We start from the raw sequence: 26397 nt of genomic DNA, 5'->3' as shown, positions 1-26397 counted from the left end.
AAGCTGATAAGCTGGCTGCATGTATCTCTCATGGCAGGTGGTGTGCACAGGTAGATAGACCCCACTCACTGTGAACACAACTGCTCCAGCAGCAAGAGAGGTGAAAACTCTTCCCTCATATGATACATAAAGGAACATCTGTCCAGTCTGCCAGGCTGGACTAGAAACCTGAAATCCCAGGGGACACAGCACAGAAGTCATAGTGAGAAGCAGGGGGCTGTGAGAAGCAGGAGGAGGAAGGAAGAACAATCTGGGTTTGAGCTGTTATGGCGGGAGGCACAAAACTGGTTGTCAGTGTCTCCAAGACTAAGAAAAGGATTAAGTCAATGTCCTAGCAGTGAAATAACATGCTGATAATAGAAGTACCAACAAGAATGCATGTGAAATGTCTACATGGATAAAAGACAGCACTGGCTTTTGCCCTGGATGTCAGTGGCTTCATATCTGCATTTACAAGCTAAAACATTGCAAACATCTTTTCTGCAGTGGCAGACACTTCCTCTGACTAGAGAGGAGTCTTTCAGCTACCACCGTGCAGCTTGGAAACAGTTCACAAAAGGGCAGCATTTGGAGGTGCATTGGAAGTAAATGTTTGAGTTCTATGCCTCTTGTTCTGGTCTTAAAAGTATACAGCATCATCTCCTCACACTGTAGAGGAATATGAGCTGTGACAAGTTTGTGACCATGAAAATGAGATAATGATGCACATAATTCGAGCTTTTTGCATAGGCAGGGCCAGGGCAACCTGTTCTTATTCATTAATATCAGCTCAAGTGGAAGTGCTGCTCTGTTCTGTATGAATGTTTATTTGATAGCACCAAGTAGTGCAGAAAGATAGGTTTAAAAATATAAGAATGATTTAGAAGTGGAAAATGTGAAAAAAAAAATTATTCGTCTGTTATTGTGGACTTAAATAACTGAAAACTTCCTTAGTACTATTGCTATCGATTTTTCTTTCTTTTTTAAAATTTAATTTTATTTTGCTATGTCCAAGTCAATGCTAAGCCATGGAACTGGCAGAGGAAAAACTAAGAGAAAAATTGGTATAAATGTGTTCTGCTGTACCTCTTTCTCCAGCCTGTAAGTTTGGAGAGCCTTTCTAGAGAGTACTACACCAAATCAGATGATCAGCTGTACATGGTGGGGCTTAAATCTGTTTGAGGACTTGGTTTGGGGGGCAGGAGGGAATTGGCTAACATGCAATTATTGAGTATTGCACTCTCAGACATGCTTTGAACTGTGGGCCTTCAACTTGTCCTGCCAGTCACCCTCTCCAGGCCAGCTCCATCACCACAGCTGGGTTTAAGCCCCATCACTGGAGTTTGATATGGTGTTGTCCCACCGTGGGCTGGCCAGGCTGTTGTCCCACAGGGTGACTTCAGCCTTCAGTTAGCACCAAGGCCACCAGAGATGATCTGTGCCTCAGTCTGCACAGACCTGAGCATGGACCAGCCCAGCGCTGCCCTTCTTCTGGGCTCTGAAAAGTAAATTTATGGGAAGATAAGGGTACAGGATAGGGGCCAGTACAGGATTAAATTTCTGTTTCCTTTAGGTACTGAACATTTTCACTGAACGTCCTTTACAAAAGCTTAGAGTCCACAGAGTTTGCTTAATGGAGCAGTTATGACTTTCCACAGGATTTCTGCTTGCCTTCAAAGACCTCTGCCTTCTGACTGGGGCTCAGTGCCCTCTGGCACAGTGGCACCTGCTTCTCATGGGTGTCCTCTGCCTCTGCAGCCTGCAGGTGTCTCTGGTGTGGTGCAGGGCCACAGCCTCTGGCAGTTGCTCAGATGAGTTCTGCTTCTCTGATCCCTGATCTGTGGCTAGGTTTCTTCACTGTAGCTGAAGGACTTTATCCCAATCAGAGGAAAGTGACCCTTCCCTCTGTTCAGTGGAAGCAGGACGTTGTGTGGCCATAAAGGTGCATTCTTCCATGGGAGTGGCAGAGACTTCTCTGCTTCTGCTCTACTGAGGCTACATCCTGTCCAGCAGATACTCTGTCTTTCTTTCCATCAGCTACAAATGTGATTTCCATAAATGAACTACTGTCTACTCAGGAAATAGTGGATTTGAGTTTTGATTACCTTTTCTGTGCTCTCTTTTTTTAAATTTTAAGTTAATATTGCAACCCTAAAAATACTAAACCCTCCACACATTGTATCTTTTAATTGCTTTTGCTAATCTTCACACTCTAAATTTTAAGAATTTGAAGAATATGAAGTTTTCTTTTCTAAAGCTTCTGAGAAAAGACCTTCTCCAGCCTTTTTACTATTTTAGCTGAGAGATTTGGTTGCAGCACATGATAGTGTATTGATTACACATCATAAGGTTTAAAACTAGCTTTATGAAACATTGAAGTTTCATTTGGGGAGGTGCCGGTATATTTTAATTGTTGAATGTATTCTAAAATACTTTGCTAAGTATCTAGAGTGCTTAGAGGATAAAATATATGAGAAGACAGTAACAAACCAGTGGATAGACTCTCCACTGCTTTAAGCATTGTATAATCATTCACACTTGCACAAAGCAAGTGTGGGTGCTATTAAAACATTGACAGTATCTCTGAAGTGTTTAATGAAAAGTTTAATTTATACTGTGAGATAAACACATGCTGGAGAGTAGCCTCAGAATCAGCTCAATCTCACACTGGCAAAACAAGGTCAGATCAAAGACTGTTCTTCCTGCATTGTGAAGATAATTTAAACACCTCCCCTTCAGTGAACTAACCTTGCAACATACAGTTTTACACAAATGCATCTAAAATATAGTTGTGAAATGAAATATGACTTTTCTCATGCTTGTACTTCAAAATTTATGCTTATGCATTATTTTTACAACTTTGAAAGACATTTTTGTTTTAATGGAAAAATTCAGCTTTTTCCTGCAATAATTTAATCGTTGTGTGTTTTTACAGCTTTCTTTTGTTATTTGTTCTTTTGTTTGTAGTTTAAAAGATCTTATCCAAAGTGAAGATGTGAAACCCAAGCTGCAGTACATCATGACTAACCCTTCCTTTTCTATGGTAACGTGCCAAAGTGAAGACAGTGGGATAACCTGGGAAACCAGCTCAAGCAGGTGTTCTACTCCCTGGACCTCAGAAACTAGTACAACTTCTGATCTTTACAGTATGGAAAGCTCACCAGTGGGATCTCCTCCAGGAAAAGTTATCTTTATTATGGATGAAGGCAAGATCGTTAGGAAAAGGACACGCAAATCTTCAAACAGGGTGCCAATGGCTGCAAGACCGAAGGCAGGCCAGTGCAATAAAAAACGTGACTCTTCTGGAATGCAGAGGCAAGAACCAAGAACTGTTCTAGGAGATGTGCAAGCCTCCATGCTGAATGTAGAGCAGGAGGAAGCACAAGACAGAGATGAGGAAATGTCGGACAACAAAGAAGATACAGAAAATATCGCAGAAGAGCCTGTAAAACGAGCTCCAATAAGATCAATATTTAGGGAGAGCAGACTGAGAAAAGTCGGTCCAATTCTTGGAGGACCAGTACAAGCTAGAATCCAGCTGTTCAACTCAATTTTTGGAGGGACTGGGCCAGCCCCTGAAACACTGGAGAAAAACAGAATCCGGAGAAGTAGCTCAGCTTCAGGAGATTCTGAAAAGTTCCTTGAAACATCGGTAAAAGAAAGATTGCAGAAGTTCGGTTCACTCTCAGAAGCAACACGTCCAAAACATTTTCAGGGAGCAAGAAGTAAAATTCTTGAAACGCCTTCAGAGAGAAGAAGGAAGCAAAGACAACAACTCACAGAGCAAGCAAATCAAAGCTTTTCATCACCAACATCACCTCTTGAAAAACAGCTTACTAAGAAAAATGATGTTTCATCTGAAAATCTTGAACCTTATAAAATAAAAGAATCAACTCTTCAACATGAAGAAAGAATAGAGAGACAACCTCTTCTGGAGACTCCAAATCAGGTTTCAGGACATTTGCTGAAGAATGAAGAAGAGGCCAGGAAGCAGCAAAGTCATTCAGCCACAGCCACAACATCAATAACAGAGTCAACAACCTCCACATCCCCCAAGTCTGACGAGAAACAAGTGCTGCTTCCCTCAGCCGAAAATGCAAACAAGAAACCAGACCAGTCCCTGCTCACAGCATCAGATCATCTGGATGAAATGAAGAAGCAGGAAATACAGCCCAATTCTGCACCACAGTCTGTTTCAGCAGATTTTGTTAGTGAATTAGACAGACCAAGCTCCCAGCATATTTTGCCTACAGAATCTGTGTCAGAACATCCTGAGGATGAAACAGAGAAGTCTTACTTACCTGATGTTCCATCAGCTAAATCCAAATATTCCCCTTCAGCTGAAGTAAGACAGGAAGATATTATTCCTCAGTCATCAGAAACTGCACAGTCTGATTCTGAACATGTGCTTTTAGCATATTCTGGAAATGAAACAGAGAAGCAAGAAACCGAGTGTCCACCATCAACTGCACTGTCAGAGTCAGCGACTTCAGGTCTAATGTATTCAGCTGAAAGAGAAGAAAGTCAAGAGACCCCTTCCTCACAAACTCAGGACATTCATTTGGAGAACCAAACAAAGTCTGAACAAGACTTTTCACTTCAGGAAGCAGAGAAGCAAGGAATTAAATTAAAACCATCAATTCCTGAACATATAGATTCCAAATATTTTGGCATTTCATATCCTGTCCATACAGAAACAGAAGAAACACAGAAAACTTCAGCTGTAAATAAAGCAGTAGATTTTGATCACTCTGGTTTTTCCATTGAAGAAAACAAACAAGCAGAAGGTGAGCAAATGGAGATGGAACATCCAGACCTCTCATATTCCACTGAAGGAACTGGAGAATCAGAGACAACACAGATGGAGACAGAGCATCTGGACTTCTCTTCCAAGGAAGAAACAGAGGAATTGAAGGGTGAACAGATGGAGATGGAGCATCCAGACTTCTCTTTTTCCAGGGAAGAAATAGAGGAACCAGGAAGTGCACAGCTAGAGACAGAACTTCCAGATTTCTCATATTCCAAGGAAGAAACAGAGGGATCAGAGAGTGCAATACCAGATACAGACTATCCAGAACTGCTTTTTTCCACAAAAGAAACAGAGAAATCATTGAGATCACAGCTGGAGACAGAACATCCAGAATTTTCTTCCAAGGAAGAAACAAAAGAACCAGAGAGTGCACAGCTGGAGATGGAGCATCCAGACTTTTCTTTTTCCAGGGAAGAAATGGAAGAATCAGACAATGAACAGCTGGAGACAGAGCACTCAGATCTGTCATATTCCAGAGAAGAAATGGTGGAATCAGAGAGTGCACAGCTGGAGATGGCTCATCCAGACTCTTCTTTAACCAAGGAAGTAGTTGAGGAAATGCAAAGTGCACAGCTGGAAAAGGAACAACAGGTTTTTCTTTCCAGGGAAGAAACAGAAAACCAAGCATTCAGTCCTTTTGAACTGGAACAGTCTTATTCCCCTGAAAAAGAAAAACAGGAAGAAAAAGAAGAGCTTGCACCAGTACATTCAGATTTATCATGTTTGATGGAGGAAGGAGACAAAGAAAACACTACAGATCTCCAGTTAGTACATCCAGATATACTGGATTCCACCAGAAGGGCTGAGATACAACAGACTGGGTATCTGGAAACAACATTTTCAGATTTACCGCATCCCATGAGTAAAACAAAGGAGCAAGAACTGTCACAAATGGACAAAGGAGAACAGTCACAGCCTGTAAGGCAGGATTTGCAGTCTGGAGGCAAGCTGGATTCCTCTGCCATGGCCATGCAAGGAGAAACTACTCAACTGCAGCCAGAGCATCCAGCTTGGCCACATTCTACCAGAAATGAACAGGAACATAAAACTTCACAGCTGAAGGTGAAACAGCCAGAGACAACACCTTCCACTGGCAAAACAGAACATCAAAAATCACAACCAAAGCAGGAACCAACTTATTCACTGTATTCCCAGGGAGAAACAGTTCAAGAACCTGTACAGAGAAACTTAGAAGGTGCAGAGCCATCATGTTTTACTAGTGAAGCAGAGCAACATGAAAATGTAAAAGTAGTTTCAGAAACTGGGGATTTCTCATTTATCACTGGAGAAGTGATGCAAAAAGGAGTGGAGTCAGGAACTTTGCAGTCACAATTGTCTGACAGAGCAAAGCCCTGGGAAACAACACAAATGGAGCAGGAGCAGTCTTTTCCTTCCTGTTCCACTGCTGGTAGTCAGCAACAGGAAACACCACCACTGAATGTGCCCCAGCCAGATGTTTCATTGTCCTTTGGCAGAGTGGAACAAGATACAGTACAAAGAGAGGTGAAACAGCAGGAAACAGACCAACAAGAAGCTGTGCAAATGGAAACAGAGTATTCAGGTATTTCAGAAAGCCTGGGTAAAGAGGAGCCACAGGTCACTGACCAAATTCATCTGGCACAGCAAGAAATAACTCGACCAGGGTTAGTGCACCCATCTTTGCCATATTCGTTCAGTAAACAAATGCAAGAAGAAATGCAAACAGAGCCATCATATTCAGAAAAAACATCTTATGTAAGTACAGAAACAGAGAAGGAAATTATACAACACAAATCACAGCAACAAGAAATAGCACATCCAGAGCTGGAGCAAACATTATTGCCCTCTTCCAGTGAAAAAGAAGCTCCACTGGAAATGGAAACAACTTCAGAATATCCAGATTTGCCATATTCCTCTCATGAGCAAGAAAAATTATTGGAAAAGCCAACCTTACCATTCCCAATGAAGCAACAAAAACTAGTAATGGAGGAACATCCAGATATTTCATGTGACAGTGGTGAATCAAAACAAGATGACATCATGGAGCAGGGGTCAGGACATCCAGAGCTCTCATACTCCATGGAAGACACTCAGCAAAAATCAGAACATTTGGATTCTCAAGGGAGCCTGGGTAAAGCAGCACAAGATGAAAGTATGGAAGTAGAATCTCACTACCCAAATCAGTCGTGCTCACAACTGGGTTCAAGCTACTCAGATTCATCATTTTCCTTTGGTAAAGAACAATCAACTCAAAAGTTTGAGTCTAAACATCAAGAGTTGCCTAAAGTAGCTAGAAAAAGAGCTGCTCCAGCATCTGCACAAATAGAGTCAAAACAACCTGATGCACAAATAGAGTCAAAACGTCCAGAAATTGCACCATTGGAAATGAAACATCCTGTTTTGTCATGTTCCACTGGTGAGACAAGCCAGGAGGAAGTAGCACCATTGGATCAAAACCAAAGAAAACCTCTTGGCAGAGGAAAGCAGCAGAAAGCTACAAAGCAGGAGTTAGAGCAAGGAAAGTTAACACATTCTCCTGATAAGAGGGACAGTTTAGAACATGCCCAGGAGGGCTTGGAACAACCAAAAGTATCATTTTCCATTGATAGGCCAGATGATGAAACGCCACCAGAGGCAGAGCATACCGATGTGGTATCTCCTCTGGACAACAGAGAGGTACAACAAAGAGTACAAGAAGCAGAGCAAACTTATCCCTTTGGACAAATGGAACAGAAAACAGCTCAGCCAGAAGTGGAAGTTGCACATTTGTCACGTTCTGTGGGTACAGCAGAGGAAACAGAAATGGCAGAACCAGGACAGGGGCATTCTGATTTGCCTTACTCTGTTTTCAGAGTAGGAGGGCAGCAAACATCACAGCTGAAACCTGAAGACCCTGGTCTAGCACATTCCCTCAACAAAGTGCAGGAAAAAATCCAGCTGGGATTAGAAGAGCCAGGTGCATTGTATGGTCATGACAAAATGGAGCAACTCCCCCCTGCACAGCTGGAGCCAGGCCATGCAAGCTTGGCACCCCCGGCCAGGGAAGGGGAGCAACGAGGGATGGAGCACACAGCTGTGGAGTGCTCCAAAGAGGAGCAGTCTGTCAGCAGAGCAGAGCACCCACAAGCTGCAGAGGAGAAACAGAGAGTGCCAGATGCACCATCCCAGCATGGAAAAACGGAGCAAAGAGAAATGTTAAAAGCAGAGCCAAAGCATCCTGATTCACTGCATTCCATTGATAAAGCAAAGCCACAAGGAACTGCACAACCAGGGTTAGAAAAACCAGATCTGTCACCTTGGCCTGGCACAACAGAGCAAGGACAAATTGCTGGAGAGGAGAAGCCAGGCTTCTTGCATTCTTTCAAGAAAGAGGCACAAGGCAAGAAGGCACAGACAGAATTGGGACATTTAGAATTACGTCATTCTCTCAGTGAGGCAGAACAAGAAACTTTAAATGCAAAATCACAACATTCAGATTTATCTGCTGGCAGATTAGAACACCATGAAATCATACAGCCAGAGGCAGAAGAAATGGATTTATCATGTTCAGTTGGTGAAACACAGCAAACTCAAATTGCTGATGAGGGTTTGGAGTGCCTGGGTTTATTTCATTCCAGTGGCACAGTACAGCAAGAAAAGATTCAACCAGAGCAAGAAAAGATAGATGAGTTTTCATCATCTCTCAGCAAAGCAGAGGAATGGAAAGATGAAGGAATGCAAGCAGAACACTCTGAGCTGCAGGGCTCTATAGAGATAACAGAAGGACTGCAAAATTCCCAAGCAAACTCAGAATATGCAGATTTGTCATTCTCTGTTGGCACAGCAGAACCCCATGAAACAACACAGCCAGAGTTAAAAGAACAGAGTTTGTTGCATTCATTTGTCAAAACAAAGCCATCATGGGCTGCCCTACCAGAGTCTGAACATTCAAATGTCAAGGATGCCATGGGCAAAGTAGTGCACATGGATTTGTCCTCTTCTGCCAGTGAAGAAAAACAAAGTGCACAGCTGGAGGTCAAACAGGAGAGGGGAAGCTATACATTACACCCAGAGGAAATTGTAAAACTAAAATTGGAACAACCAGTGTTTGCAAGTCCTCATGGCATGGAAGAGCAACCAAGTACATCCACAGTGGAAGAGGAGTTCCCAGAGTTCTTCCATTCCTCTGGCAAAACAGAAAAACAGGACACTGCACAAGCAGGGTTCACGCCTTCTGATGTTGTGTATTCCACAGGAAAATCAGAGCAGTTGCAGCCAGAACAACGGGATTCAAAACATCCAGATTTGTCATACTCTCTTGGCAAAGCAGAGACTCATGTAATAAAGCCACTAGATGTATCATATTCCTATGGCAAGGCAGAGGAACCACAGACTGCCCAGCTGGAGCATCCAGAGATACCCTATTTCACTGGTGAAACAAAGTGGAGGGGTGGGGTCCAGCCAGAACAGCCATGTGTTAGTTTGCAGTCCTCTGATGTTGAAGCAAAGCAGACAGAAACACCTGTAGCACCTACCTTTGTCAAGACTGAGGAGCAGGGAACTCCACAACCAAGCTTCAAACAATCAGATTTATTAAGTCCCACTGACAAAGCAGAGAAGCATGAAATGGCCCCACTGAGAGCAGGACATTCACAGAAGCAAGACTCTGGTGCTCCTTCATCCCCAAGTGCTCAGCTGGAAACTGAACAACAAAATTTATCATTTGCCACTGAGGAAGCAGCCAGCCACAAAATTCAACCATATTCATCTCTTACTGAACAAATAGTGTCTGTACCTTTGGGTGCTCCACATATTGTCTCTGAAACAAGCCCTGAAGGAATTCCAAAGTCTTCACCTGTAACTGAAGGCTCACACCCCAAACATTTAGATATTTCTTACTCCCATGGTAAAACAGAACACTCAGAAACTGCCCTGCCTGAGCCAGAGTCCTTTTATGCAAGGAGAGCAGAGAACACAGAAAGTCTTCTACGTTTGCCTGTAGCTGCAAAGTCGGAGGCTGAATGTGAAATTTTACCTGAAGCTGAGAGAGAAGAGACTCCACATTACTTTCACACAGCTACACAATTAGAATCTGAACAACTAAATTTATCATATTCTGCAGATAAAGTAGAAAGTCTAGAAAGTCAGGATTACTTGACTGTGCCTTCAAAACCACAGTCTGAACCTTCAGTTCCATTTTATTCGGCTGATGAAACATGTGAGCAAGAAGTTCCACCCTATTCAAAACCAGTCTCTGAATATCTGGTTCCCACACGGTCCCTTGCTGAACAAGAAAATCAAAGTATGCAGCCACTTATTACCCAGCCCAGACAATCAGAGTGTGAACATGTAATTCCACCACACAATGAAAAACAGCTGCAAAAAATTCAAGTCAGTTCACCTGAAACAGCAAGCTTAAAGACAGTGCACTTGGAGAGTATGCCTCGAGTGCAAGACCAGGACAAGCCAGAATCTTGTTTGTTGGACACAACATATTTGTCTCCAGAACAGCCAAGAAGTTCCCCTAAATCCACTACTGAGCAATATGAACAAGAAATGCAACCTGATGTACAGACAGTGCCGAGGTCAGTGAGCACAGAGTCAAAGGTGACTGGTGTCACAGACCAGCGAGCAGTGTCATCAGAGTTTATGCCTTCTCATAAATTACCTGGAAAGTCAGAACTTGAGAAGTCAGTATCAGCGGCTCTCACAGGTGATGAAGAGAAACAATGTATTCCATCATCTTCAGCTGATGTAGCAGACGTGCTTGGAAAGCAATCTAACAAAGTGTCAAGCATTTATACTGAAGGAGAGCACAGACGTGAAATGCAACAAAAGCATACAACCTTGGAGCATCTGGGAGCTGTTTCATCAGACCTTGCTCATGAAACTGTGACACACAAAGCTCAGCATTGTGCTGGTGAGTGGGGCAGCCCTTCTTCAGCAGAGATTAAGCCCCTTAGCCCAAGTTCTGAAGAAAAGCATAACCCAGATATTCCATCTTTTGGGCTGGCTAGCTGGCTGGTAGAAGAGGTGAAAGCTCGCTCAATTAGTCCAGTAGGGGCTGCAGATGTAGACACACAAGGAATTCAGCTTGCTCCAAGTGAAGCCTCTGATTTTGGATCAAAACAATTCCCAGCTGGAAGCTGCACAGAATTTACAGTTCATGGGACTACAGAGACTACAGGACATACATTTATAGTTTCTGAGTCAGTGTCAAATAAATTTCCTCACAGGAAGTCCCCAGACACTAGTCCCAGAACACAAAGGTATGATTTGCCATCTCTGGCAAGAGATAATCAAGGTCCAGAAGTTTTTCTGGGTCATGAAACTAGTACTTTAAGCCCTACAAAAATGGAAGCAATGCAACATCTGGAGGCAGGCAAAATGTCTGAAGTGCCTGCACATTATCTGAGAGAAGAAGAGGAAGAAATGGAACATGCAAGTTCTGTAGAAGACAGTCAGTGTGCTCTGGAGACTACTGAACAAAAAGATCTATTTAATATAATTTCAGAAGGTTATGAAATACTCAATATTCATGCACCTACACATATTTCTTCTGTTGATCAAGAAGAAAGTAAACACATGCCTGATAAATTAGAATACTTGGAAACAAATCCTTCATTTAGAAGAAAATTAGTTGAGGATGACCAGAGAACCCTAACTTCTGAAAGAACCACGGAAACTTCAGAAAGCTCAGTAGTGGGAAAGGCTGCAAGCCATGGACTAATAGAATTGGTCAAAAAGGATGATGTTGAGGAAACTGAAGAAACTCAACAAGAAAACCTCCTGTGGCCAGAAAATAATAATTATGCAAAATTGGATCCTAGTAATGGTACTGCTGATATGGATTATTTTGAAAAATACACATTGATTGATGACAAATCCCCAATTAAACCACAATTTGAAAGACGAATGTCATTGTCTCCTGTGACAGAAGACCCCAATGAATCTCTGGAAGAAGCCAAATCTTTTCAAGAAAGTACTGAGGTAGATACTTTGGAAGAGTTTTCCTTACTTGAGGACCTGGATGAAGTCTTTTATGGTACCATAAAAGGAGAAAGCAAAACGCAGTCCTACGCAGACGCTTCAAAACCTTTACCACTGCAAAAATCAGTTGATTCTAGCAGTAAAAGCATTACAAATGTAGAAGATGAAAGGAAGTCACCAGGGACCCCACTCTTTGACTCAGAAGAAGGAGTGCTAGAACGATCTCTCTTGTTCCCTACCACTGTTGCTGCTGTTAACCCAGAGCTTTTAGAGGAGCCACCTGCTCTCTCATTTTTATACAAGGACCTCTATGCAGAAGCAGTAGGAGAAAAGACAAAGGATGAGACCCCCTCGGATGAAGAAAGTGGTAATTCTAATGCTTCTTTCCCTAGCAGAAATTCAGACACAGATGATGGAACTGGAATATATTTTGAAAAATACATTCTAAAAGATGAAATTCCAAGTAAGACCACAGGGCCTCAAAAAGATCAGATACCAGAAGATGAGTCATTTAGTGGAGGAATTTTGGTTTGGAGTTCAGAGAATGAGCAGACGCAGGGATCTGGTGATGCTCAATACGCCACAACTGAGGTTCTGTCAGAAAGAGGTGTTATGGAGAGAGACAAATTCCAGGTCGACAGCAACATTCAAGCAACAATTTGCAAGCCAATGCATGCCATTCCTTTTGGAGGCAGAACAGTTCTTTCAGGTGCAGGAACTGATATCACTGATCAAAGAGAAGAAGAAAACATACCAGTAGAAAGAACAGAAGAGTTGCCAGAGCAGTCAAGTCAACAAGGACACAGTCAGCAAGTGGATTATCAGGGAGCTGCATATCAAGAAGCCAGTACTAAGCAGGAAGAATGGCAAGATGTAACAGCAGTTCCTCAGATGGAAAAGTATGTTCCATATGTCAGGGCTCCCACTGAAGACAGCGTAGATGATCAGTTTATTCAGGAGCATCTGCCCTGTGTTCCTGCCATTCAGCAAACAGAGCACCCAGATTTGCAAGGAGAGGAGCAGCACCGTGATGTTTATGAAGATTTTGCTGAGTCAATGGACTATGATGTGATTACACAAGAAGAGCTTTTGCAAGATGAAATATCATCTCAATTTACACATGAGGAGCTATTATTTGAAGACAGAGACTCCTTTGATCATGCTGCTGATAGTTATGAATTTGTTAATGAGCCAGAACAAAGAACTCCTGTTGAGCTTGAAGATTCAGGCTTTGTGGTGATGTATCCTGAAAAATCAGCAACAAACATTCCTCAGATCGAGAGCCCACAAAGAGAACTGAAGAAAACACAAGTAGACACTTATTGTTACCACTGCAAATGCCCAATATCTGCTATTGACAAGCTTTTTGGAGAGCATAAAGACCATGAAGTCACAACACTAGATGATGCTGCAACCAAGATGAAGGTAAGAATTAATTTGGGTAAAAAAAGTAGCTACTGAGGCTAATTTCTCCAATCCTCTTGCATTGTCAAGAGGAGAGGCTTCAAAGAGCAGAACCTAAGATGCAATACCTATTAAATAAATGCTCTTCCTATATACCTGTTGGAGATCTTGATGCGAGACTATCTTATTAAGGTATTTTCTGGAGTCCTAGACTTGCTCAGCTGGTATTTTAATTTATTCAGAGTTTGAATGGCCTTGTTTATATGTAGTTGTTCCCAGACTTTTCATCTTAAAGTCTTATCTGTGTAAGTTTGTTCTGGTTTTGATAGGTAGGGGGGAAATGGGAAGAATGTTGTTTCTGTGAAAATAAAACTTGAATAACAGCAGCTTGCTTTACTTGACAAGGTACAAAAACCTCCATATGTGCAGGTCAGCATCATCATAAAGTGTTCCCTGTCCCACTTACATGCATTAGTTGCTTGAGGATGTTAGACAAATTACCCTACACATTTTTGTTGAAGTGCCAACCTATTTTCTGTTTCATTCAATTTCATCTGCAAAATGGCCTTAAACTGAAGAGGGATGTTTTACAAGGTCAAATAGTGACAGGACAAGGGGCAGTGTCTTTAAACTGAAAGGGAGCAGGTTTATATTAGACATTAGGAAAAAAATTCTTCACAGTGAGGTGATGTGGCAGTGCAACAGGTTGTCCAGAGAAGTTGTGGATGTCCCACCCCTGGAAGTGTTCAAGGCCAGGCTGGATGGGGCTCTAAGCAACCTGGTCTAATGGAAGATGTTCCTGCCCATGGCAAGGAAACAGGAACTAAATGATCTTTAAAGTCCCTTCCAACCCAAACCAGTCTGTGATCTGTGCCAGTACCATTATGGCATCAAGCACAGATAAGAGTTTATAGTCCTACTTCTTGCAACTATATCCAAGCTGTTCCACTCCATTTTAGTAAACTAGTCCATTGCTGTAAATACAGGTGAAAATGCTTTTTCTGTGGAACTATTGTTCATGAAAGTGCAATTCTGCTTGTGAAAACAATGTGTATGTGATACCTCACTGCTCCCATATCAGATCTGTTCATGTGCAAGTGAACATATCATACAGACATTCCTTTCTTGGTTACCAGCTATTTATTCTCACCCCTGTAAATGAAAGGGGAGATTTCCCTTTTTGGCACATTTGACAGGAATACAGATTTCGTGTCATTTTGCCAAAATTCCAGAAGGGCTTGTATTTATGTTATCTTTAACATAATAATATCTTTATTACCTCATATGTAGAAGAGAGAGATCAAAAGTAGGAGGAGTCAGTGTGACAGTTTCACATATCAGTACTTGCAAACCATCTCCATGGTGCTCAGATGTGGAGTTGTTTTTTATACATGGCCATTCATGCTTGGCTTAGCAGTGATAACAAGGCACGAATAAGTCAGCAATAAAGTCACAGATCCCAGGCACCCCTCAAATGTACCCTCATTACAGCCAGTCAAGTTAACCTGCAAATAAACCTCTCATGACATCACTCCCTGGCTGTGGAGCACGGATATGAAGCCAGTATTAAATTTGGCTGCAACACAGGCCTGGCTTCACATGATTGCTAACACTCAGGGCTCAGGTTACTCTGAGACTGCATTTGTATGTCTCTTGTTACTTCTGTATAATTAGTGAGAAAACATTAAGGTAGCAAAACACTTGTCACATGAATTTTAAATTTTTTTAGATTTTTTTTTGTTATGGTTGTGTGAGAACTCTGAGAACATGGCTTCACAGTAAATTAAATGAGCTATGGGTGGCATCTGTCAGATTTTACAGTTCATCCTGACAAACAGAAATTTGTTTCCAAATTTTGGTAATTTGCCCTAAACATTTTTAAAAGGAGCTTTCAATTGTATTGTCCAATGTGACATTTGTAATTAATATAAAGTCACATGCTTTTTTTCTACAGCTCTAGCAGTAAAATTTTGCAATAATAAGAAGCTGTTACAAAGTAAGATGACCTTCCCTTTAGATTTATGCCATCAAATTAAAACTGGGCATTTTTTATAAATAGTGACTTGCGCCAGAGCAGTTGAACAACTTATTTTCATAAAAGATCAAGAAGCACTAGGAAAAAGTTCTGAGTTGTCTCTGATGTCTGTTGTGCCTTGGACTGCTTTTGTTTTCACATAACTCAACCAGTGATTTTGATGACTTCTTGTTTATAGGAATTATGTGTATATATATATACACACATATACACATACATAAAGGTATATCTATTTGTCGATATATCCATTTATATAGAGACAGATATCTATCTTTAAAATTCTAATTTTAAAAGCCATGACAGTATAATCAATTGCCCTCACAAAGATACCTTTGTTATCTCCCTTTTTGTGGGCTTGTTCCTGTGATCTCTCAAGGACACTCATGAGGCTCTGAGTACACTCACTCTGGGAAAGCTGCACTGGAATTCATAACATTCAACAGCTTGTATGGACACAGCACTTTATCAAACTGAACTCACTTGTTTTGGTTTGGAAACAGTTCTGTGACTGCTCCAGTTGCTATTTCTGTGCTTGTCTCTGCAGCCAGGGTGACACTTGAACTTACTTAGCAATTGTTCCAGTGGTGGCTCATGGCAAAAGGAAAATATTCACCTAAAATAAATTCTGTGTAAAAAGTTTATAAAATAACCTGCCTAAGTTACTGAAACATTTTAAATTTCAGGATCAGTTAAGTAAACTGCTAGCAGCACTGGAAGAAAAGTCAATGAAGATTGAAGGGTTTGTGAGTGATATTGAATTACGGTTTAACTCAGTTGAGGTAAGTCCAGTGTTTTATCACACTAGTTTTCTTTTCCTCTACAAGATTACTTCTAAGACATACTTGCCTTGTTGTGCAGCACCATGGCTTACACTAAACTGGGCTGCTTCTCCAGTCCTCAAATGGACTTCTCTGGAAGTTCACTGGAGGGTGTTAACTTTGGAGGAAGAAAAATATTGCTTTTTTGCACATTACTGCAAAACGAAATATGTAACTGTCAAACACTGAAGGAAAAAGTTCTCTTAATTTTGTTTGTACCTATGAAAAGTTCACACTTTATCTTTATTTAGAATCCCATGCAAAGCAACTGAAGTAGTTGGCCAGTATCTTAAGTTCTGATTGCCCAAGTTCTTAAGCCTTGAGAACTGTGTTAACTTCAGTTTTAAGTATTAATTTTTATTTATTTTTTGGTCAGACTTTCTATCTCAGGCATCAAATATTAATTTTAAACCCTAACAGTAAAGAGAAAAAAGAAGCTGTTGTTGATTTTTACGTATTTCTATAGAGATATTTCCCCCAGAGGAGTTTGCCTGCAGAAATAAAATTGTCTAATTGTCAATCTGCCAGAATGAACATGGTGGATGGCTCATGCATGAGTAATTGAGAATTTCTGTGTGTTCATTAAATGTTGTTGTTTTGTTCTGCAGGAAAACTGTAAGAAAAATGCAGACTTGTTGGAAAAGCAGAATGAAGAAATGCTTAAGAAAGTGGTAGCACAATATGATGAGAAATCAGAGAACTTTGAGGAAGTGAAGAAGATGAAAATGGAGTACCTGTATGAGCAGATGGTAAATTTCCAGCAAACTGTTGATTCAGCAAAGGAAACTTTGGAGACAACAGTAAAAGAAACAGATGAAGTGGATGGATTTGTTTTCCTAAATGTAAGTAAAATTTGCTTTCATGCTGTAGCTTTTACGATATTAGTTAGGAAAGGACTTCTGCTCCTAGGGTCTCAAGGTTTTTTTTTTTTTTTTTTTAAAGATAGCTAAATCCTGCTAGCTCAGCTGGTCCACTCAGAAACTGCTGGATCATTTGGTTTTGATGTGGGAATTCTCAAAGAGAACTGTAGAGAGGATGCACAGGACAAAAATGTGACTTATGCTACTAAAATGGTTCTGTTTGTTTTTTAGGAAGGTGAAAAGACAGTTTGATAATATATCTAGAATTAATAACGAAGAAGTAACAGATGTTAGAGTATTTAGGTATTTTACCATATGAAAAATAAAATTCATATTATGTATAATAATGAACAGCAAGAAAGTGATCTTTGAAACAAGAAAATGTAATTGAAAAGTAAAAACCCCCTTCTGGGCTGTAGAGGATTTTGTTGTGTATTATTGTTGTTTTGGGGTTTTGTTGTTGTTATTTTGGGGTGTTTTTTAATGAGCAGATGGACAGTACTTACTCACTCAAATTACTGAGGCTGTGATAAATAATTACTGTTGAAAAACAGTGAGGGGCTGTGTTGGCTGCTGACTGGGGTGAAACCTCGACAGTGAGACAGGCTGAGGGCTGTGCATGTGATGTGTGTGTCTAATGATCCCTCCTGGATGTTAAAAATGTCTCCAGTGAATCTGCAGGACTGGACCTGCTAATTCATACAGTCATTAGTCTCAAACTTTGTTCAGAGGGTGTTGCTGGTCCTCCAATACTGTTCTTGTGCTGCAAGGCTTGTCCTTAAGTGAGCCACAATATTTCTTCTCTCTACAAGTACATTACCAGTCTCAAAGAGGATGGAGTTTCTGGGATAATAATCTTCCCCCATTATGGAATTAGCATGTGGCCTGGAAGTTGCAGATAAACTACCTTGGAATGCCAGAAATAGAAAGGCCAAATTACTCTCTAAAGACTGATCACTCATGCAAAATAAACCAGCTTTTGAGATACAAGTGTCAGCCCATATGTGCCCCAGCAGCTACAGAAATGATGGACCAATATTTGGTTTTCTTCCCTGTTCTGTGCCACACAATGTTGCAGTATCCTGTAACCAAGTGAATGTTATGGCAGATTGGCTATTTTGGGATGAATAAAAAATCTGGATTATTTTCCTGATTTTGTGAGGATCAGTGCTTTGGCAAAAAGATAATTTTGTAATCTGTAATTCTTTTAATGGGGATGTGAAAGACAGGTATTTCACCCAGCATGGAAACAGAAAACACATTGCTGTGAAGCAAAAAAAAAAATTAAACAAATAAAATAGTTGAAAGTTATTATTACAAATCACAAATTACAGCATGTAAAAGACAATGAGGATGCCCACTTAGCCAATACAGACTTGAAAATAATCACTTGAGTAATAATTACAAGCACATTATTGAAAAACATGTATATTGTTATCAGACATATAAAAACAGGAAATTTGAAAGTTATTTTTGCCCATCCACCAACACATGCTGGACATTATTAATTATAATTATAAGTATTATTGTTATTATTATTATTACTATAAATCTCTTCAAGCACAGAAGAAAAAATCAAGTGAGAGCAAGAAGTAAAGTTTGAGACCTTACTCTCCATTTCTTTACAGCTTATTGGATTCCCCTTTTATCAGTGATAAAGGACAGGAACTTTTTTGTTCATAGGCCAGGAAACATTAGCTGAAGATTCCTGGGGCATGGGACAAACTCTCATTCCATAAGTACAAATCTCACGGGCTTCTAGTAATAAGAAGTTAGGAAGGACATTTTACCCAGAATTTGGATTTAACTATTCTTAATGTGCAAGTGATTCTTTTTCTAAAAGTCCTGGTTTAATAAAGTATCTGATTATGCTCTGTGTTCAAACATAGATATTGAATACTGACCCCTCAGGGACTTAAAATGAGACTTCCACTCTAATATCCTGCTGAGCCAGATCTTTGAAATGAAATATTTCTAAGGGAACAAATTCTCTGCTTGTGTGAATGAGCAGCATTCCACACAACCTCAAGTCAATAAAGCTGTGTGTTTTATGTCTGTGGAGAGTAGGAAGACTGTTAGATGATCATCTAACATCATCATAGGCTTTTCAACACTTTGGGGGTTTTGAAAACTGTTAACACATTTCTTTTCCCTTCTCTAGTCATCTAAAGAATTGAATAAAAGGTACATGAAGTATGGGATAACTGCACTGTAGTGAGTACTAGGCCTAGCATGCCAGATGCTTAGTTTAGTATTTGTGAGCTTTGAAAACACACTGCTAGTAATCAGAGCTGCCTTTATAAACCTTGCTAATAATCAAATTTAGAAAAGTGGCTTTATATTGTTGCTGTAACTGTCTGGTTTTGAAGTGTTTTGCACATGTTCTGTAATACATTAATTAAACAAATAACACTTTAAAGCATCAGCTCAGTTTTGCATCTCTACACTGACATTTATAAACAGATGCTCCTTGTAGTTATTACTATGCATACATATACAATGACCATTGTGACCGTGCTTCTACCTTTTAGACTGATAAGACATATCACTGATATGTTTCTTTTTTCACTAATCTGGTTCAGTGTCACTTAGTCTCTGAAAGACTGTAACAAAGCAACACAGGTATTTTGATTGTGTTTCTGAACACCACTCCAGAAAAATGAGATAATGTAGATTTCAAAACCTGGCTAGGAGACTACAAGCTGATGTTTTCCTGTGGCTTTCCATTGTCACTGCCTGGTTCTGGGTGTTTCAGAGGGCTGGTGCCCCATCATAGCTGCATCCTGGCCTGCCTGTACACACCAGTAAATGCATACAATCTCAAACAGTTCTCTGCCATGTGGGATTTTCTCAAGGGAACTATTTTGGTGAGTCCCATCCTTTATGAGAGAAGTGTTCAACCATAAGCCCATATTCCCCAGAATATTTTTCTAGGGTAGAGGGAAAGCATTGACAGAAGTTGGCTGCAGGCTTCTCCTGTGCAAGCCCCCAGAGCTGCAGTTCCCAGCCCACCAGCTCTGACTTCCCCCAGAGGGCTTGGGCATTGTGCAGTGCATGTCAAACAGACCCTTGTCAGTGCTGCCTCAGCTATTACAGGGACATGTGTGCTGACAGGCACTGGGGTATAACAGTGACACCAGGGTTTCAGTTTGCAGCCAAATTACAACCCCAGGAGAGCGATCTGAAGAGAATGTGCCAAACACCCCTTCAAGGTTTCTATTAATCTCCAGAATTAGAACTATAAATCTGGACTCACCTGTTGCAAGTCAAACTGTCTGGCCATGTTTCTGCATTTAGTTTATTGCATAAGATTAGAGCAGGTGAAACGGGAGAAAACGATTTTCCAAGGTTTTCTGTCCACTTGATCTTTACGTTTTACTTACACTATTAAGTTTATTCTGTTTGGTGCATGGGCTTGATTATTACTTTAGTCTGATAATACCTGTCTACCTAAAATAGGTTAAGAACAAGTCTATTTAACAATGCATGTTTTTCTAAATAAAGTGTATTTTACATTTGTTGTGCTTTGTTAAGATTATGCATAATTAACTATGTCAGTGACTGAAAAAAACGAAGGGGAGAAATATAAAATTCAGATGCCTTGAAAAAAGCATTTTCTTCCATTTTCTTGAGGCTGCTTCTGTCCCAGTGTTAAAAATGTTCTGAGTTTTTTTCATATAATGAACCCAGCAAATACAGGCTAATTAAGTGGGATCTATCTTCCCTCTCATGTTTTTTGGCTTGCCACAAGCAGCTGCTTTACATTACATCTCTGGAGTCAGCTGCTGTAGTTAACTCCAAGATTTGTAACCTTTAAAGGCACTGCATTAGCAAGCCCAAAACCCCGTGTTCTTGAGAGTCTTGCTGAGAACTTCCACATCTTCACATTCTCATGGATTAAGTGTAAACAGGCTCTCACTGTGCTCCTGATTCAGAACTACACTGTGGCCTAAATGTTCAAAATCAGGGAAACAGCTTCTGCCTGCATGCTGTCCTCAAGTTCCCAGGAAATAGTCAGAGAAACATATGGCACATGGTCTTTGCCTCTGGCCTTTGGAAAACTATGCAATACCACAAAGGATTTACATGCACAGATATGTGTTTTCTTCCAATTAGGTTACTTTCTGCAATGGATACCACTCTCTCTTTAGAGAAGGTGCCCAGTGCCTTTTCATTGTTTGAGCACTATGCAGACAGCCCAGGACAAAGCAATCAACACTTCTTACAACACATGGCTGGTAAGAAACTCTGGATATTGTCTTCACAAAAACTGACATTCTGGCAATACTTTGGAAATTTCAGGAGGCTAAAAATAGAATCTATTTGAGAAGCGTAGATTTGCAAACCATGTAATTAGCAATCAGAGTTGAATGCAAAATGAAGTTTAATTGTGCACAAATGTTTGGCTTATAGTAGGTACAGTAAGATGAGCAAGAGGGAGAAGTGCTAAATTGGAGGATTCTTGCATCATTTCAGACATCTGTACCTCAGACAAACAGAAGGTGTTGATCTGTAAATCTTCTAGGGCTAAAGAAGTTGCATTTCTTTGCATGCAGAGATAGAAGAAGCAATCAAAGGGTCTCAGGAGCTCTCTTCCTCTGAGGGTGGCAGCCCCAGAGTGCTTGGTGTGGGAATGAGAGAAGGGGGCTGGTTGGTGCCTGAGGTCCCTGGACTTGTCACAAGAGGATGGAGGCACCTGAAACTCCCAAGAGATATGAAGGGAAAATGGTCAACTATAGCTAGAAACAGCCTCTGCCTGGGAGGGTAGTAGTGCAAATTGCATATGAGAACGGGGTTTACGTATCTCTGATATTTCACGTCCTTTAAAAAGCCTGACTGGGCTTTCTGCTCTGCCTGTATATATAGGTGTATTATCTAGATCTGGACAGCTGTCAACAAAGATCTTGTCAGCACCATTTTGTGGATTCATTTTCTTCATAGCGGGACCTCACTCCAGGGTTTCTTTTTCAAGAGAACAGTGGTTTAAGGATCTGCCATCCCACTATCATGCTTTTGGCCTCCCATTCATTGTCATGTGGACCACTGCCTTTGCAGTCACTCCATGGGTTTTGAAGAGCAGCCCCTTTCTCGTGTGTTTGGTCCCTGAGCACTGAAACTAGAGCATTGGCTGCCCTGAGGTGCTTTGTTCATGGGCTGGATTTTCAAGACTAATGGGACATTGGAGAGGCGCCCACCTTGCGCAGAATCTCTGGTGTCTAATAAGGGCTGAGTGCACTTGGCAGTGTCAGTATGGAGAGATTGTCCCTCTCCTCCACACCATTGCTTTTATTAGACTTAGAGGAACTCAAATATATCTGAGATGCTGATGTCCTTGGCAGACGTGTATGGATTTGCCTGTGGCATTTGAAGCTTCTCAGGTGAAGCTGGGCAGGGATTTGTGCACGCAGCATTATCGCAGTGTCATTTTTTTAGGAAGTCAGACGCTTCCAAAAAAGACCATTTTTGTAACTCATTCTGCCAGTTAACTTGCTGGTGTAAATGTGCTGTGTGTCTTGGCTTAGTTCCTAGACTTCCTCTTGCAGTCCCATGGGTGCAACTGTTCATTCCTCCCAGGCTGCTGCCTACTGGCAAGGTCATGCAGGAGGACAGAGCCATGTGCTTCTTTTCCCACAGGCCACTCCAACATTTATTTTCCTAAACTGCTGAAGTCTGCTTTCTGAGTTCGTTTGCATTTGCTACCATGTTTCCTGGCTCCAGACCAGTTTGCTTTGACAAACTGCAAATGAATAATTGTTCACTAGTAAGAGATCTTCAAAGCTCCTTATCTTTTATGCTTACTTAATCTCTAACATACCTAGTTTTCTGTCTTCACGTTTACTGCAAAATACTTCAACTGCTATGATGGCTTTTACTCTGGCAAGCAGTAGACAAAAAATTTGGTGTGTTTTTTCTTATTTATTTGATAGTTTGTTTTTTCAAGGTTACAACTCCCCTGAAGGAAAATAGTTACATGTGTACATGAAACTTGATTTGGAATTAAATGGCTTGAATAGATAATTTATGACATACTAGGGAACATTTTCAGATACCTGGAATTTCAGACACCTGGAATTTTATTTGACTGAACCCATATGATGCCAGGTTTCTTCAGTCCCTGTATTTTCCTTCAGATAGAAATCTGTTTACTGAACAATTTCATAGAACATTATTTTCACCAGTTCAGATACATCTTTCCTTCAAATGCCCTCTGTTTCCAAATTTTCCATATCCCCTGATGAAAAGCCCATTTCCCTCAAATTCTTCCTCCTTTCATGTAATCCATTTTCATTCATAAATGCATTAGCATAAAAAACCCTTGCAGCATGCCATTGAACATAATGGAATCCAGGTTATGCCTGCGTATAGAAGAGTGGTAATAATCAAAACATTTAAAAATAATTATTTCCAAAGCCCACTGCAAGTCCTGGCCTTTTATGCTGGAAGGTGAGGACCTTTGCTGATTGTCAAGAAGTTTCCAACAGAGGCACAGAGGAATGTATTTGCTTTCCTTCTTCAAGTGCACAATGCTGAGGAAATATTGTTTCTCGTTAGTTTGGAAAACGCATGGATTACTGTGGAGATTACATAGCATGATAGGAAACTTCCTTACGCCACAGGACTCCAAAGAAAACTTAACTGCTGAGAACATATGCCACTTTTCTGTTTAAAAATATCATTTAATCAAACTCATTGCTAATACCTCATTTTTTATTAAAATTCGCATTAAAAGGGATCACTTAAAAGAGGACAATGCACAAATGTTCTGTTTCTGAAGAGAATAGTTCAGCTTCTTGTTTGAAATTGCTTCCTTTCACATTGTTTCATATTATGCAAAAAGGAAATTAGAAATAAAATGTTTCTCAATGTTGCTGAACTGAATTTTGATCTATGATTTTTTTTTCAGAAGTTTCATTCAATATACTAGCTTCTGTTCAGATTTGGCATAATAATAAATCTTGCAACTGTGGGGTTTCTGTGATCAAAAATAGTGGTTTCTAGGCAACTTCATGGGGAAAAAAATGGTTTCCCCACCATGTCCACTGAAAGGAAGTATTTTCCTAAAGATGATAAATTTCTTAATTACCAACTCTAGATGCAGTCAAAAGACAAAATGAGGATTGTTTTTAGCAATAAGAAGGATAATTTTTTTTCAATGGCAAGCAGATGTAATGCTACTGTACTGGTAGCTCTCTGTATAAATCATAAGGAAACAGCCAGCATCTGCATTTGCCTTGTTCATGCCACAGGGGATCATCATCATTACTGTGGAGATAACTGAAAAGAAAGCTAAAGCTTTCTGCTGAGATTCTAAGAGAATTCATGAAATATGGAAATTTACTGGGTGAAGAAATAGAACCATATATTTTCGTTCCCTGCAATCACTTTAACAATTATAATCTTTTGGGGCTTTTTGCTCCTTTCTTTCCCCTCCCTCTCTTCTATGACATAATCACAGAGGCGAACAATATCTCATCTGGGGCTGGATATGTGTCAATCAGGAGACAAATGTTTATGTGAAAGCTGGGGAGCCTTGGAAATCTTTGGAGCACTTTGTGAGGAACGATCCTGGCAGCCCCATGGGGTTCAGGTGCTTTGGCAGAGTTCAGGTTCACCTGCAAACCAAGAATTCCCATTCCCCCAGGCGTGTGGGGAAGTGACCGTGGCAGGGAGGAGTGCCAGGCTGTGCGAGTGCAGTCAGAGCCCACCCCAGAGCAGGGCTGGACCCGAGGGTGCAGGGAGCCTTCTGCTCCCCAGTGCCTCCAGAGCCTTCTCTGCCTGAAGCACATCCCTGTCAGTGGATGTCAGTGTCAGCAGCACTGGCACTCTGCAAGAATCCCCTCCTGGCAGGGCAGGCCTTGTCCGCTGCCCACGTTTCCGGGATCAGTACGCACAGTCCTCTGGAGGAGGGTGTGGGCTCAGCTGTGAGCTGGGTTTGGGTGGTCTGAGTACTAGGACTGCATCTTATTTTGTCCAGATTTGTGGGGGAAATGGGGGTTTCCAGTGCTGAGCAGATCCTTTTTTCTGTTCCTAGTTTATGAGGCTATGTTGCTCTAAAACTTCACCAGTATTCTTCGTGCAGTATTTCCAGCTGTACTCCCTGCTGTACTTGCTCTGGGTGAAAATAAGCAATTGGGTTGACTCATGAATTTGTAGGTAATTTGTCTGAGAACACAGGAGCACGTATAACAATGGGAGACTCTCCTCTCAGTCCCACAGACACCGACTGTCATACCCCAGGAGCCAAACTCAGCCACCAGCACCTCCATTGCTGTCTACTGGGCTGTGAACGACGGGGACACCATCGACTGCTTCCAGGTCTACTGCATGGAGGAGCTGCAAGCCAGCAAAGATGCAGGGGGTGTGTAAGATCTTGCCCTTTCCGCCCTGGCCTGGGGTAAGCAGATGGGAGGATGAGCTGCTGGGGAGTGCCCAGGACAAGGGAAGAAGAATAGCTGTGAAGACATCATGTATAGAACTAAAGATAGCCAATAGTGGAGGAGATCATGAGGAAGATGCTGTTTCTTCTCCTCCCCTTTGTCCCTGCAAATGCAAGATAATATCATGGTCTGTACAGACCATAGCAGTTCTTTTCCCCTGTTGAAGTGCCTTTTTATGAAGAGGCCTGACCATCAGAGAGGATGTGTCCATGCTGCCCTGTTGTTACTCATTGGGACTGCAGACAGAGCTCCCAAGGGGACAGGTTTCATTATGTTTTTAGGACCCTGCATGTGCTTGAGAAGTATGTCCCCATTGAAAAAGCATTAGGAAAAGGTAGTCAGTATTTCCACACGTAGACAAAGATTTTTTTCAAAATGTCTCAAATGTTAAAAATTGAAATTTAATAAAGGGGATTCAAATGCTCATTTGTTAAAAATCTCAAAGTAGATCATAAAGTCACTTTTAGTGACCAGGCTCTGCACAAATCCATGTATGCATATATGTGCAGGCTAAAGGATGTTAAGGGCGTTTTGTAGCATATAATTTATAGCTAAGTGCTATATAGTTCATTATGAGGAATTGTTGTTACAGAGTGGTGACACGAGGGTTGGTAACTGCTGGTTTCATGTCCCAAACTTGCAGTTCTGTAGAACTGAGGGTGATAATCTCCACTTGCCATGAATGGCATTTCTGTACTCTCAACTCAAGGGCATGTCAAAATCTTTCTGCCAGAGTGAAATATGGAGATCTTAGCTAGTAATAATTTGTTTGGTTTTTTTAATTGACTATTTCGAATATGTTATTTGAGAGGCAAAGTTGTAAGTCCTACCAGTGCAACCACGAGTGAGATGTCCTGTGCACGTGTGTGTTCTCCTAGCCTTAGTGGAAGAGTACAGAGTGACAGTGAAGGAGAGCCACTGCGTTCTGGAGGACCTGGAGCCAGATCGCTGCTACAGCGTGTGGGTCATGGCTGTGAATGGCACAGGCTGCAGCTTACCCAGTGAAAAAGCCATCTTTAGAACAGGTATGTGCCATTTTTGTCATTTGGTTGTTACAAGTTTCAGGCCCTTGGACTAATTTACTCCACAGTGTTACTGACACAAA

At 41.1% G+C, this 26397-nt stretch overlaps 1 protein-coding gene across 1 annotated transcript in view; it reads left to right on the top strand.

Moving 5' to 3' along the window:
* CMYA5 (cardiomyopathy associated 5) overlaps positions 1-26397 on the top strand; it is a 48359-nt gene that overhangs the window by 7169 nt on the left and 14793 nt on the right. Inside the window, exons 2-8 of the mRNA XM_063422338.1 lie at positions 2947-13162; positions 15860-15955; positions 16603-16836; positions 19016-19038; positions 20971-21092; positions 25064-25213; positions 26171-26317. Coding sequence (XP_063278408.1) covers positions 2947-13162; positions 15860-15955; positions 16603-16836; positions 19016-19038; positions 20971-21092; positions 25064-25213; positions 26171-26317 — 10988 coding nt within the window. The remainder of the gene's footprint in view (positions 1-2946; positions 13163-15859; positions 15956-16602; positions 16837-19015; positions 19039-20970; positions 21093-25063; positions 25214-26170; positions 26318-26397) is intronic.

This window comes from Prinia subflava, chromosome Z (assembly GCF_021018805.1).
Source record: "Prinia subflava isolate CZ2003 ecotype Zambia chromosome Z, Cam_Psub_1.2, whole genome shotgun sequence".
Lineage (NCBI taxonomy): Eukaryota > Metazoa > Chordata > Aves > Passeriformes > Cisticolidae > Prinia > Prinia subflava.
This window is presented reverse-complemented; position numbering and strand designations above follow the sequence as displayed.